The sequence below is a fragment of the Hypomesus nipponensis genome, chromosome 19 (genome assembly GCF_054491055.1).
Source record: "Hypomesus nipponensis isolate SF chromosome 19, ASM5449105v1, whole genome shotgun sequence".
NCBI classification, from domain to species: Eukaryota; Metazoa; Chordata; class Actinopteri; order Osmeriformes; family Osmeridae; genus Hypomesus; species Hypomesus nipponensis.
In genome coordinates this window covers 18,399,485-18,414,441 of record NC_140379.1, presented here as the reverse complement: position 1 = coordinate 18,414,441, position 14,957 = coordinate 18,399,485, and the positions used below count along the sequence as shown (strand labels likewise).

The 14,957-nt window shown below is 50.1% G+C and overlaps 1 protein-coding gene across 1 annotated transcript in view; it reads right to left on the bottom strand.

The window, feature by feature from the left end:
• cbfa2t3 (CBFA2/RUNX1 partner transcriptional co-repressor 3) overlaps nucleotides 1–14,957 on the bottom strand; it is a 40,425-nt gene that overhangs the window by 13,807 nt on the left and 11,661 nt on the right. The window contains 5 exon segments of the mRNA XM_084682299.1: nucleotides 621–681; nucleotides 684–801; nucleotides 2,704–2,793; nucleotides 3,061–3,302; nucleotides 5,432–5,578. Of these exon segments, the coding sequence (XP_084538425.1) occupies nucleotides 621–681; nucleotides 684–801; nucleotides 2,704–2,793; nucleotides 3,061–3,302; nucleotides 5,432–5,578 (658 nt within the window).

Below are 14,957 nucleotides of genomic sequence, written 5' to 3'. Positions count from 1 at the left end.
AGGGGAGAAGGGGAGAAGAGGAAAGAAATAATACTCCTCCTCTCTTCCTCTGCCTCTCAACTTCCCCTCTCTATTCCCCTTTCCAGTCCAATGTTTCTGAGCAAAAGGGTTGTGGAAGGCTGCAAAAGGCCTCTGTCTATGCCTGAGCAGACTAGATAGGGAGGGACAGACCAGGCACCGTGAAGGGATCCCCTCACACTAGCATAGAGCTGTAGAGTACACTCTTACTGTTACTTTTACTGTGCCTCTGCTGCTATTTCATGGTATCTCTCTTTCTATCTCTCTTTCTTACTCCTCTTTCTCTCTCTCTCTCTCTCTCTCTCTCTCTCTCTCTCTCTCTCTCTCTCTCTCTCTCTGTCTCTCTCTCTCTCTCTCTCTCTCTCTCTCTCTCGTTCTCTCTCCTCTCTATCCATGCCTTTCTGCCTTCACCCCACTGTCCCTCCCTCCCTGGAAAGGTGACAGAAGGGAGAGGGCTGCTCTCCCTCCTTCTCTCCCTGAGTTGTTTTACGGCTAGGTATGCATTGTGTCTGGATTTGTGAGAGTCTGTGTAAGTGTATTTTGTGTGTGTGTGTTTGTGGATGTGAGTCCATGTGTGCATGCTGGTCAGTTCAGTGACGTACCTGTCTGGTGTCCTCCTCTTCCCGTGCTCATTGACCTCTAGCATGATCTCAGAGGAGTCCAGGGGGAGCTGGCATTGGCGTCCAGCAGCAGTTGCTCGTGCTGGGCTAGGTACTGGGCCGGGGTCTGCTTGGCCATCCGGGCACAGTGGAGCAGCTCTCTCTGAAGCAGGGGCAAGTTAGCCTGGGAGACACACACACAAACAAGACAGATAAGTTGACTCGGTGAAGGCATTGATCTGTACAGTGTTTGAGGCTCCTGAAGGAGGAACTGGAAAGGAGAGGGTGATCTCTATTTGCTGTCCCTCAGATGTGACACATCATACAGTATTCTGCACACATCAATGACCTTGTGAAGAGGATGACGATTCGCTAGCCTGTGTATGAGAGGCGACAAGGGGGCAGAGAGAGGAGTGGTGGAGGATGGAGGGAGGGAAGGAGGGAAGGAGGGAAGGAAGGAAGGAGGGATGAGGATGAAATAGTAGCAAGATTGAGAAGGCACGAGGAAAGAGACAGAGAGCAGGAGGAGAGAGAGAGAGAGACAGAGAGAGACAGAGAGAGAGAGAGAGAGAGAGAGAGAGAGAGAGAGAGAGAGAGAGAGAGAGAGAGAGAGAGAGAGAGAGAGAGAGAGAGAGAGAGAGAGAGAGAGAGAGAGAGAGAGAGAGAGAGACAGAGAGAGAGAGAGAGAGAGAGAGAGAGAGAGAGAGAGAGAGAGAGAGAGAGAGAGAGAGACAGAGAGAGAGAGACAGAGACAGAATGAGATAAGACAGATCCCTCAACACATTCCTCCCCAGTGTATATCTCCTCCAGGGTGAGTGTGTGTGTGTGTGTGTGTGTGTGTGTCAGTCTGCCTGGTGTGTGGTGAGACCATACATCTGGGACATGGCAGAGCTGCTCTCTGTCAATGTGACAGTGTAGGAGAGCTATCTGACAACATGGCCACACACATAAACACACACACACACACACACACACACTCATTATCACCTCCTCCAACAAGACAGTCCTGGATCTCATTTGGCACTGGCCTGAAAATCACACACTCACACACAAAAACACGGGGCAAATACCATAAAAAATGATCTAAAACTCTATCCAAAGTGCAAAGTGCAAAGTGTGTTACAGTTAATAGGCACAGAAAGCAACACAGTACAGTCTGTGACATAGCGTGTTTGTGTGAGTGAATAGATGTGTGTCTGTGTGTTGCATACATTCCATCCACAACAGCACACAACAACATGTCTGGAGCCTCAGAGAAAGGCCAGGCTCCGACCCTGCAAGCTTGACCCCCCCACCCCCCAACCCTAACCCCCCCTCCCCCACCCCCCGCCGGTCTCTGCTGGAAACAATCAGGGGACAGAGTGCGTGGGACAGGAATGTGTGGCCTGGTCACTGCTAGGCAGCAAACCCAGCACTCAGTACTGCGAGACACACATGCACACACTTCTGTGGCGTTGTGTCTTTAGATTTGTAGAATTACAGCTGTAGTCAGTGTTGTGTTGTCACGACAGCAGTATGAAGAGAGAGGGTGGGATGGACAACCTAACAGACCCCTGAGTAGGCAGAGGACCAGATCACAAGGCATCAACACATCAGCATCCCCCACCAACATCTGTCAGGGGCTCTACACACATACACACACACACATACACACACACACTGCAGCCCAGGGTAGACACTGGTGCTCCAGATTTAATGAATCACAAACGCTGGCCATATGGTGCTGGAGATCAGCAGTAGCAGACTGGGGTGGATGGACATCAGGGTCTGGGTGGCTTCAGTCACACACACACACACACACACACACACACACACACACACACACACACACACACACACACACACACACACACACACTTCAAGGAACCACACTGCTCAGACAGAGTATTCAGGTCAGACTGTGTTCTGGCGGCCATGTCTTTGTTAGTTAGTGTGTCAGCCTGGACTGCTAACTCTCTCATCATCACCATATGGTCAATCTGAGCTGGGGGACTCTCAGAGGCTGACTCAGAAATAGAAACAGACGTGTGCACACACACACGGTAGACACACAAATTGATAGGGTGATGGGGTGGGAGTCCCTTACCTTGAGGAATGGAATGACAAAGGGACGTAGAGGAAAGTTGGTGGCCTCCTGGAGTTTAGAGTGGAACTCCTCGATGGTCAGAGTGGAGTTCTGTCAACACCGAGAGAGCAAGGGAGAGAGATAAAGACAGAGAGACAGATAAACAGAAGAGGAGGAAAAGAGAGAAAGCATAAGTGACACACAGCACATCACCACTCACTAACACCACTATTTTATTATACATCACATGAATAACGGATTTATTGTGGTTTTTATGTGACGTCCCCTTACCCAGCAAACAGCTGTGTACTATGTACCTTCAGAAAGTAAAGAATCTATCACTGGAGTTCAGTGAGTGTCATGTTCCTGTAGACTCACCACCAGCCCTAGCACCAGGCTGCGGACCCTCTCTCCGATCTCCGGCGAGATGTCGTTTCCAAACTGCTGCAGCGTGGTGAGAAAACGCTTCAGCTTGCAGAGCTGCCGGGCGCCGCAGGCCGGCGGCAGCTGCTGATTGGACAGTGAGGCCGTCGATGACATGGCGGGCCCGTTGCTGAAGCCGTTGGGTGTCGACGGGGCGCCGTTGAGCGAGGTGGGGGAGTGGCTGCTGCCGTTCAGCACTGCGGAGGAGGGGAGAGGGAGGGAGAGGGATAGAGGCATGACTTTGCTGGACCGTCGGTCGTTATCTTCACTCCCTCTCTGCCCTCGGCCCGTGTCCGTCCAGTCCTCCAAAGTGTGGCGGGGAGGGGCGGAGGGGGGCGGAGAGGGCACATGCATCCTAGTGGAGGCGCCGTGTGCGGAGAGATCCAGGGTCCAGGCTACAGGCTGCTGCTTAGAAAGACCGTCCGTCCGCTGCACCCTACCCTGCTGCCGCTCTGATCGCTTTGACTCAAGGCAGAGTGTGTCAAGGACTATGTGTGTGTGTGTTTGTGTGTGTTGAAGTATGTCGTACAACCTCAGCTGTCTCATTTGCCCCCTCCCCCCCACACACACACACACGCCAGTCGATTGCTCCCCCTCCCGTCCCTTCTCTAGGACACAGCTATATGAGGGACATGTTAAAGAGGGGCCTAAAATAGGCTGGTGGTCTGTGTTACTTTTATTCCAATAGCAGGTGTGCTGCTAAATCTGGCCTTGCACATGTCCACCAGCTGAAAGTAGATTTGCAGCTTTAAGGATCATTGTAGCGTACACACACACACACGCACTCACACACACACATCTCCTCATTCCTCACACACAACACTCGAACTCCAACCCTCCCTCTTCATTACCTTTGCCCTCTTTCACCCAATATCTTCTACACTGACGACTACAATTCTTTACCTGATATATTTGTAATCCCATCACTAGCCTCAAGATGCGGTGTCATTGTATAATCATATAATATATTTATAGATCTATGTAATTCGAACATCATGCCTGTGCAGATGGTGGACCCCCATGGGCAGTAAAACAAGTCTGATGTACAACTGTTGTCTCGTGTAGAGTTATAGTGTGTGTCTTTGTGCGTTTGTATTCAGACATTGTTTATATGTTCAACATGCCTATGGATCTGTATATGTGTACATGATTACTCTTGAGTGTCTGTATATGTTTGTATGCATGTTTATTGAGTACGTATTTCTGTCAATGTGTGCCTGGAAATGTTCAGACCCTATATCAACCTGCAGCTCTCATGTCTTTCTCAGCTAGTCTAAATGTAAATACCTATCTGAAATGTGTGTGTGCATGTGAGCGAGTGTGTGTACGTGTGAGCGAGTGTGTGTGTAGGTGTGTTTTGTCTGATGCTGGAGTTCCATCTTGTTGTTTCCCTGCACTCTAATCTCCTGCTAGGAGTGTGGATGCATATGGACTGGTCATGTGACCCGACGGTCAGGCAAACACTTGTGATCTGGTTTTAGCGAGGGGCGCGAGCTACAGTGGCGACCGCCACAACAGGTGAAACAACACAGCCTGTCATTGCTATATAGGGAAGAAAGTGGTCTGGATACCGCCAAACCCATGTCCCCTCCACTGCTGTAGCACTACAGCTGGTAAACAACACACACGTGCAGGCACATACACTCATGCAGGCACACACAGACACACACACACACACACACACACACACAATGCCACAGCCACCCTCAAACATGCTCAGAGACACTTGTCCCAGCAGCAAGGGCATGCTACAGACCCAGACATACAAGTGACTAAAACACCTATAGTTCCACAACCTCACACACACACACACACATACACACACAAAGCTGAGAACTTTGAACCAAATGAGCTCATGAGATCCAAAAACCCATGTCTCATCTCATACAACCCATTCCTCTGCAAGATGGGAGCCTGACAGACAACACACTGCTCTATTGTGTTAGCATAGCTACAACCTCCTTGGTGTTGATAACCCTTCTGGCTGGAGTCTAAGTGCTCCATCACAGAGCTGCAGAAAGACGAGATGAGATAGGAGCCAGCCAGGTAGCTCACGATGCAGTTCTACCTTGTCTCAGACATACAGTGAAGGGACCGAACACACAGGACAACTAACCCCCACCTGAAGCAATGGAAAGAGAAATACACCTGACTAACAACCAGCATGGGATCCAATAGGATTGTGTTGAAATCTGTACGGTTGTTGTATTTTGTTAAAGCCTAATGTTGTGTGCATTGTGCTGAGTGATACTGATGTTGCAGTAAAACATCCAAAGTTCTGAAAGAGCTATGAAAGAAAAAAATGCTGGGTCCTTACTTGACTTACTGTTGGTGGGCGTGAATGAAGCGTTTCGATTGGCTGCCTGGCTGACGGCCGGGGGTGGAGGTGGCATTGTGGGCGGAGTCGTCCTAGGCTGGGTTTTGACATCAGCAGGTGAATCTGGCATCGTTCCAACCGTCTGGTCTGAGCCACCTACAGAAGGCAAGAGGCAGCTGGTTAGACTCAGACACACACAACACATACACACATATACACACATACCCACACACAATTATGCACAAACAAACGCAGGTACAGATCCACAATTATTTACCCAAAGTGAATGCGCTCACACAGTTTGACTCTCAGTAACAACTCTGCTAAACCAGAAACAGTAAAATGTGATCAAAGTGATCAAAGGCCCCCGCAATGTCACCCTAGAGGAAGTATGAGTCTCACTTCGGAGCTGGGAGAGCTGTCATACAGCACCAGAGACACACACATAGAGAAGCAGAGTGGGACACGATGAGGTCTGGAAGTGGATGCCAAAGAACCACATTCAAGTTCTGGGAGAAGTGCAACACCACCTGCTCTTCTGCTCAGCTGCTAGTGACGGGACACCCCCCACCACCACCCCCGTCCACCCCCCAACCCTGCAGCCCTGACATCCCCATCAGCGACCCCCACCCCGCCTGTCCCTTCCTGTCCCCTCTCCAGACAGCCGTTTGACAGTCAGTGACAAGTGCAGCTGGATCTGCCCCTGTCCATCACACTGGGCCTCCTCCGCCTGCCACCCTGCCCTGCCCCGCTCCTCTACACATCCCACCAGCACCAAACAAGGCAAGGCAGGGACTGCAGGGGCACCACAACCAGCCCCGGCCCCAGACCTCCAGTGTCCAGCTTCCACATTCCAGTCCCAAGGCCCAGGCCCAGGCCCTGGCCCTGGCCTCTAGACCCAGCCTGCAGGCCAACCCGGGCCAGAGAGGTTCAGTAGCTAGACCTGGGATGTCCTCACTGCTAGGATCTCCTAGTTGCATCCAGCCAGTCAAGGAGTAAAAGGGGAGCTGTGTGGGCCTGTCGGGGACTTGTGGCTGGAAAATGGGGCCTTCTGCTACAAACACATGAGCTACGGACTATGAAGTATGAAGAAGATACATTAGCAGTATTCCTTGTGTGTGCGTGTTTTACAACCAGCCTTATGACCAGCCAACAGTTTGTATGTTTATGTATGGATCCAAAATGTGCCATTGTGGGTTCGTTTGCCACAGAAAGAGAGAGAGCCCCTATAATCTCCAACAGGTCAGGCCACAGACGTGCTCTGTGAAGGAGGCTTTAAGCCAGGCGTCCGCTGTAGGTGCTGTCACTCAGCCATCCCATCAGCTGTCCCTCCACTCAGGCCCCTGTCAGCTGGGACGGGACAAGGGTGCTGGAGGACACTGGGAACCAGGACACACACCAACACAGAAAGACACACCTGCTGCTGGCCTCCAGCCACAGTGGCATGTACCACACTCTCCTTGGCCATGTTTGGAACCTCCTCCTCCTGTCCACCCTCCATCGTGCAGGCCTGCAGCCGTCTCCACTGTCCAGTGTCAAACATATCCAAGGTGGTCAGAGCAGCAGGGATAGAGGGTTAGAGGGATGGGGGGATGGAGGGATGGAGGGATGGGGCTGGAGGGATGGAGGGATGGGGCTGGAGGGATGGGGCTGGAGGGATGGAGGGATGGAGGGATGGAGGGATGGGGCTGGAGGGATGGGGCTGGAGGGATGGAGGGATGGAGGGATGGAGGGATGGAGGGATGGGGCTGGAGGGATGGAGGGATGGAGGGATGGAGGGATGGGGCTGGAGGGATGGAGGGATGGAGGGATGGAGGGATGGAGGGATGGAGGGATGGAGGGATGGAGGGATGGGGCTGGAGGGATGGAGGGATGGAGGGATGGAGGGATGGAGGGTTACAGGGATGGAGGGATGGAGGGATGGAGGGATGGAGGGTTACAGGGATGGAGGGATGGAGGGATGGAGGGATGGAGAGCTGTAGAGGAGGGAAGCTGTATGAGCTCATCCAGAGGATGGACATGCCCGAGCTAATCATGTCGTCCACCACAGGAATGCCCAAGCACCAGAGGTACAACATCACACCCACCCATCCACCCCCCACACTTCCACGCTCTTGTGCCTCTCCAGCCAAGAACCCCAAACAGAACTGTACAAGTGGCTCTCCTCTCTCCACAGCACTCCTGCCAAACTGTAGCCATCTGTGTGTTTGAGTGTGTGTAACTGTATGTGAATGTGAGAGCGTGTTTGAAAGTGCTTGAGATGCTCCTTGACTCCTTGCACTTTCAACTCATCTCTAGACACACAAGCACAAACAAGTCAGAGGTGGAAGGAAGGTCCACTCCTGCTGGGGGTAAAAATAGCAGTACCCCTGTAGCCCTATCTCAACTCCCCCTGTTTAACTCAGAGCTGTGTTGTTTCTGAGGGTATTGCCCTCAACAGTCACCATGGTCCAATATACAAAAACACACACACGCAATCATACATGCACATGTGAATTCACACACACGCACGCCCTTGTCTTGTCCATGTGTGACTGCAGAGATGAGGAGGCAGAGCACAGCTTGTCCATCTGTCACCCTACAGAATTCATGTACACAGGAGACTGCTTGGGCTACCCAAGCTGCCTGTCCAGCCTCTCTCTCTCTCTCTCTCTCTCGCTCGCTCCCTCTCTCTCTCTCCCTCTCTCTGTATCTCTCCATCTCTCTTTTTGTCTCTTTCTTTATCCAACACTGTCAGACTCAAATGGAACGGGGGAGAATGACTGTAGATCCAGTCCATCTTTTATAGTTGCATGAAAGGCAGTGTAACACTCACATTTGTTTGTGAATGTTTGCAGTGCGTGTGAAATAATAAATTGGTAGCTCAAGTGAATCTGACGATCCAATCACAGGCTGCATCTGCAGATAATTGAATCATCCCTTCATGAGTCAAACCAAGAACACACAAGAGCTAGTGGTCTAATCTAATCTATTAGGTTGTCTTTGTATCTCTCTCCATCCCTTTGTTGTCAATGTGTGTTCTGTTTGAGTGACACAGTGGGTCATCAAGGAGCACGCCTTGATCGAGCCTCCTCATTGGCTGTTAGGGAAGAGACCCTCCACATGGCAACTGCTGTGGACACTCCCTTGGGACTGGACACAGCTTGACAGAGGGGGGGGGCACTGGTGAGGGACGGAGGGAGAGGCAGGAGGAAGGAAGAAAGGAAGGAAAGACTGGTGGAAGGGAGGGGAGGAGATAGGACGAGTTTGCAAGGGGGGCGGGGGTGGAGTTGTGCCCTGACAGTCTGTCAGCACCCACTGTGGGATTACAGACAGCTGTTTAATCTGACCAGCTAAAGGACTCTCTCTCTCACACACACACGCACACACACATTAACCACACCACCACACACTAACTCACTGGATTTCACTTTAATACATTAGAAAGTGTTCTCCGTCTGATGCCCCGTGTGAGGCCATCTGTGCTCCAATTGTGATGAAGGACAGGATGATGCACCAAGGCAGGAGTGAGAGACCGAGAAAGAGGACAGGGTAAGGTGTTAACCTCAGAGCTTAATGTTCATTCATTCATTCATTTCTTCCAGTGCTCCAGTGGCTTTCTACAGCTGTACCTCTCACATAAAGAGCCCCCCCAAACAGCCTTGCACAGAACCTCACAGAACCAGCCTGCAAGCTGCAATCTGAGCTCTAAAAACAGCTACTTCTTCTGTGAGATACGGATCAAGATGAAAAAAAATCCACCGCAAGCAAATGGCCTCACTCTCCACTTTGTCATTCTCGAGCTATTCCTGTTCCCTTTACAGATTTAAGGCCTGTGTTTTCACTGAACCCCCCAATACACATGAAACCATCCCATAATGACAAGCCACAAAAGCCTGGTCGCACACCAATGTTGTATGTTTGGGTTTGTATCTCAAATGGATGTGTGAGAATGTGTGTGACCATGAATGCAAATGTATACGTGACCACGTAGGTTATGTGTGTGTTATCATGTATGTTCATGTTATGTGTGCCCCAGAGAACACAGATTTAGAAAGTTCCTCTGGCAAAAAGAAGATTTGGGAAAAGTCGAGCCCCCTGCGCTCTCTCTCTCATGCTCCATATGTGACCACCAACCCCTTCATCTCTACTTCTGTCTCTTACCCTCTTTCTTTCTCACTGATACTTTACACATTCTCTCTCTCTTTCCATTCCCCCTCCTCCTCTCTTTCCTCCTCTCTCTTTTCACTTTCCCACCATCTCCCTCCCTTCCCCCTTCCTCTCTCTCTCTATCTCTCTCTCTCTCTCTCTCTCTCTCTCTCTCTCTCTCTCTCTCTCTCTCTCTCTCTCTCTCTCTCTCTCTCTCTCTCTCTCTCTCTCTCTTTCTCTCTGTAATTCCCCCAGTCTCCAGGAATGCTGTTGTTTTTAATTTCTCCCAGCTGCTCTGGCTGTGTGCCCGCCCGCCTGCCTCCCCACATCTGCTCTCCATCAGGCCGCCATGCTCATACACACACACACACACACACACACACAAAGACCTAACAGCACCAACATAGGATTATAGTCCTGCTACCCAGACCTCAGGACCCTGTCTCAGGGACTCTTAGTCTCCTTCTGAGAAACACACACACACACACTCACACACACATACACATACATGCACACACACAGTCAGCCTGTGTTGTCCTGTTAGCGTGGGAGTGGGTGGAGTGTCTATGCAGATTATACTTGGTTTTGAACAGGGGTAGCTGAAGAACAGAAATGGTAAAGAACAGAGTAGAATGGAATAGAGGAGGAGCTGATAAGATCAGTCTGAGCTGACCATGTCAACATTTTATTCCTCCTTCTCTCCGTCTTTCCCTCCCTCCCTGACCTGGACAACAGACTGGATCAGTGAATCAGGAAAGCAGACTCCAGATCATCTTGAGCTGATTTAGAGTTTAGAGGGTTTAAATGTTCACTAATGACAGGCTGGGAAACAAGCCTGCTGTGAACACACACTCATAGAAACAGACTGTACACACACAAACACACAAGCAGACACACAAACAGGAGAGGAGATCTCCAGTTATGTATCAGACATAAGGACCAGAAAACAGTGAACAAGGTGATGAGAACACCCTGTAGATTGGACTGGGAGTCATACTCTGTCTCCTCCTCTTCTTTCCTCTCCTCTCATATCCTCTCCTTTCCTCTCTAGGGCTGTCATGTGAGACTGGTGGTTGTGATGGCTGTTATTGATGTAATAGTATTGAAGCCTAACAGCCATCTGTTGTCTTCAGGGAGGGAAGTCTTAGCAGTTACGTGGAGCATATCACTGCTCCCAGACAGCAAAAAAACGTCCTTTTTTACATTTTCCCAATGGCTGCTAATAAAATCCAGATGTCTGACTAAGGTTGTTGCAGCTTCGCCTTACTGGCTCTCTTCTCTTCTTACTTCCTCCATCCCTTCCTCATCCTGTCTTCCTTTTCTCCACCCCCCTTTATTTTTCCCTATCTTCCTCTCCTCCCTACCATCCTCCCTCCCTTGCCGCTAACGCTGAGCCATTCCTAAATAAAGGAAAGTATTTGTGACATTCAGCTGGGCCGGGCTGTGCCAAAATCAACACAGCAGCTGGTCCCATCTGGACCCTGTTAGGACGGTACTGGGTACTCATATCCATACCGGCTAACGCAGACACTGAGACGAGTATGTGGTCACTCTAAGGAGAAACACACAAACTCACACGCACACAAATAGAATACCTCTGGCTTGTTGTGTACATTTGTCAATATCACAATTTACACAGGAAAATACTTCCTCTAAACTGTCCTCTCCCACACTCTGGTACACAGTCTCCTTTCCTAGTCCTTGACTGTACAGCTGCAAAATCCAGTTGGCCAGCCAGCCTACCAACCTGCCCACAGGCTTGCCAGCCAGCCAACCAGCCAGCCAAACCGCTCGCCCACCCGCTAGCCAGCCAGCCAGCCAGTCAGTCAGTCAGCCAAAGTTTGCATGCACAAGAATGTGGGTTCCTAGAACGAAGCGGAACACCAGAACATCAATAACTGTCATCTCAGACACCTGGGGACCAACAGCCAGTCAGCCAGCACATCTACCCACCCAGCCAGCCAGGCAACCAGCACATTTACCCTCCCAGACAGCCAGGCAACCAGCACATCGAACATCTCTGCCAGCCAGTATATCCACCCTTCCTGCCAGCTAGTCAGCCAGTACACAGAACTCAGTATTATTACCAGTACATCTGTCAACGACAGCATAGAGAGTTGGAGACAGGGGAGGGAAAGAGAAGAGAAGAAGAGAGGGAGAAGGCGGATGCATAATGTAGCAGAGAACAGAGGGACAAAAAAATGGAGGCTGGAGAGAGAGACAAACAAAGAGAAGAGGGAAAGAAGTGTAACAGAGGAGGGAAGGGAAGAGAAAGAGAGAAAGAAGCATGGTTTCATCCTCTCTTAAGACTGTAGAGAGGCAGACAAACACAAATGCAAGAAAAAGAAGATCACCAGGATACCTGTCCTCCTCTCCCCCTCCTCCTCCTCCCCTCTTCTTCCTCCTCCTCCTCACCCTCATGCTGCAACAACATCCTGCTGGAACATTAAACCACACCCCAGCCCAGAGTCTCCACTGTTTCACACTCACTCTTACTTGCAATTTAAAGCATATTCATTTCTTATTGGAAAGTCACCCAAACTAGAGATTGGCTAATTATGGCTGTTGACCATTTTCGGCATCCTTCAACAGCCACTACAGTCTCTGTTTTCCTCTAAACTCTTCTATTATCATTAGCTCAATAAAAAGGGGAACAGTGCCAAAAATCCACGCCGTACGGGGGCTTTGTTTACACGCTGTGCACTTACACAAACAAGCACTGGATCAAAACACCTGCAGTCTCACACAATGCCAATTACCTCATCAACCTTTTAATTACTCTGTTAATTGCATACAGGCAGCGTGAAGGGCAGCCTGGGAATAGGATGAGGACCCCCCCTTGAGGACCTGTCTTGACGATAATGACAAACAAAGAAGAGGTTTGCCAACAACAAGTAGGATCACCATGGCAGTGGTTATGAGGTGGGGTGAACATAGGTTGACAGAGATCTGATGAGGACAATGAGCTCTGTCTGAGATCACTTCCTGTGGAGGAATGTAGCATTTCCTGTCTTCCGTAGCCAAGAGAGAAAGACAGATAGCAAACAGACATAGAGAAAATAGATTCATGTGGTGAGAGTAACAGTACTGGTGTGTGTTCTACAGTACATCTGGCTAAATTCAGATTGGTCATGCGGGTGTGGATGAGGAGGGGTGAGCGTGGGAATATTCCTCTCTTGTGGACATGCTAGACTATTGTCTCTGTGGGAGAGTTGCAGTCGACACAGACGCACGCGCACATGCATGCACACGCACACACAGACAGACACACACAGTGACCTGCCTTTCACAGAGCACTGACACAAACATCCTCATATCTTTTACACACACACACACACACACACACACACACACACACACACACACACACACTGTTTATATACATGGTGGTGGATATGAGAAAGGACTGCATGAGAAAATCTCTATTTATTTTCCCTGAGCCTTATTTACTTTGTTTGGCTGCCATATAATAAAGCGATGTGAGCCTTCTTCACCTTCCTCTTTCTCTCTTTGACTCACCCCATTAGTTCCCATTTCTCATATTTCACTGATCCTCTCTCTGTCTTTTTCTCTCTCTATTTCCAACCCTCTCTCTCTCTCTCTCTCTGTCCTATCTATCTCAGGAGGCAGTGGAGAATTGGGCTTAGGAGGCGTATCCAGGAAACAGTGGCGGGAGCTGACTTCCTGCTTGACAGGTGTACGATAGGGGCCTGACAGCTGCTCTTCTCTCGCTCTCTCGTTCTCTTTTTCCCTCACTCTCTCTAGCCAGCTGGAGTCCAGAGCTGATGTGTTTGCTCTCAGTGTCTTGCGTCATTGCTGCTGCTGATTTATGGAGTACAAAGGAGCCCCCTGCACACACATTACCCACACCAATATCCTGACCAAACCAGGCCCACCAGCTACCATATAGGCCTATGTGACAATTGTATGTGTGTCTGTTTGACTGTGTATCTATGCAGTCCACAGTTTATGATGAATACAACATATGAAAACAACTGTTTTTCTGTATCTCTCTTGAACTGTGTAGACAAGATTGAGTGATACTGACATGTCACTTGCATTTCTGATAGAAAAAAAACAAGAAATCCGTCATTTATCTGGCTGCCTGGATCTAATTCAGTCTTAAACGTTTGCTGTAAATAACTAGGGACTGTCACCACTCACACATTCATTTAAATTACAGCCAGCCAGCCAGTGACTGTATCTGTATCTTACGCCACCATTCTCTAACATTAGTCGAGGAGACTCTGATACTCTCAATCTGCCACAGTCATCCTGGGTGTGTAAACCATGTAACATACATTCAGGCACACACAGAACCAAGGGTGTTTTTGGATGACAGTTTGTGTACCGTTTAATGACTTTAACTCCATCTCAAGCCTTGAGTCCTCTCTCTGTGCTGGCGAAAATGGGGCAAGCAAAGGGCGAGGTGGGAAGGGGAAGGAAGGACTCATTGAATGAGAGAGAGAGAGGAACTGTGATATAAACTTCCCTAGCCTGCCCGTACGTCTGTAGCGTGATTAGAAAGTGGTCGGTGCAGAGCAGATTAGAGCAGCTGTGTCCTGTGTCTGTCTCTGGTCCACACACACATCCTACAGCGCCAAATTAGGGGAAGATGGGGGGTATTTGGTCTTCCTCTGTGTGTAGTGTGTGATTGTGCCTGTGTGTGTACCCATTTATCACTGTCAGCTGTATGTGTGTATGTTCATGTGGCTTAGTTTGGTCTGCATGTTCCCTGTCCCAGCTCCTTCAGCTCCCCTGTCCAGCTCCTTCTGTCAGCCAGTCAACTAACCAGCCAGACAGCCAGCCAGACAACCAGTGAGATAGCCAGTCAGCCAGCCAGTCATACAGACAAACAGCCAGTCAGACAGCCATCCAGCGAGATAGCCGGCCAGCCAGTCAGCCAGCCAGTCAGATGATGTGTTTCTCATTAGGCCAGATGTTTGGGAGCTGGATGTCTTCTCTGCGCTCTCTGACATTCTCCTTCTCCCCAGAGAGCCCCTGCCGCCATGTCACAGTAATGTCAAACACATGTGGAGCAGACTTCAGCATCCAGCTCTCACAGCTCTCTCACAGAGCCTGGACGCTGGTACCCACTCCAGCTTCCTCCCACCTCCAGCTAGCTCAAGCATCAACCTCAGAGTTAGCCCTAGGACTAGCCATAGAGAGCCCTAACCCTACCGTCACCCCCACAGCGTCACCCGCTGTTTAGATGAATAAACAGCTATGAAACCATAGCAATGGACCAGCAGCTGGTGACTGAACCCTGGTCAGCCACTGTGGGCTAGCTGAGCTGGCAAGACTGCAGCCAAGCCTGCCAAGCTGTCCCCACTTAAGGCCCATGACAGGGCTGCATCTGTCCACAGCCCACACTACCGGAACCACAGTTCTGCCACAGTTATGCAGT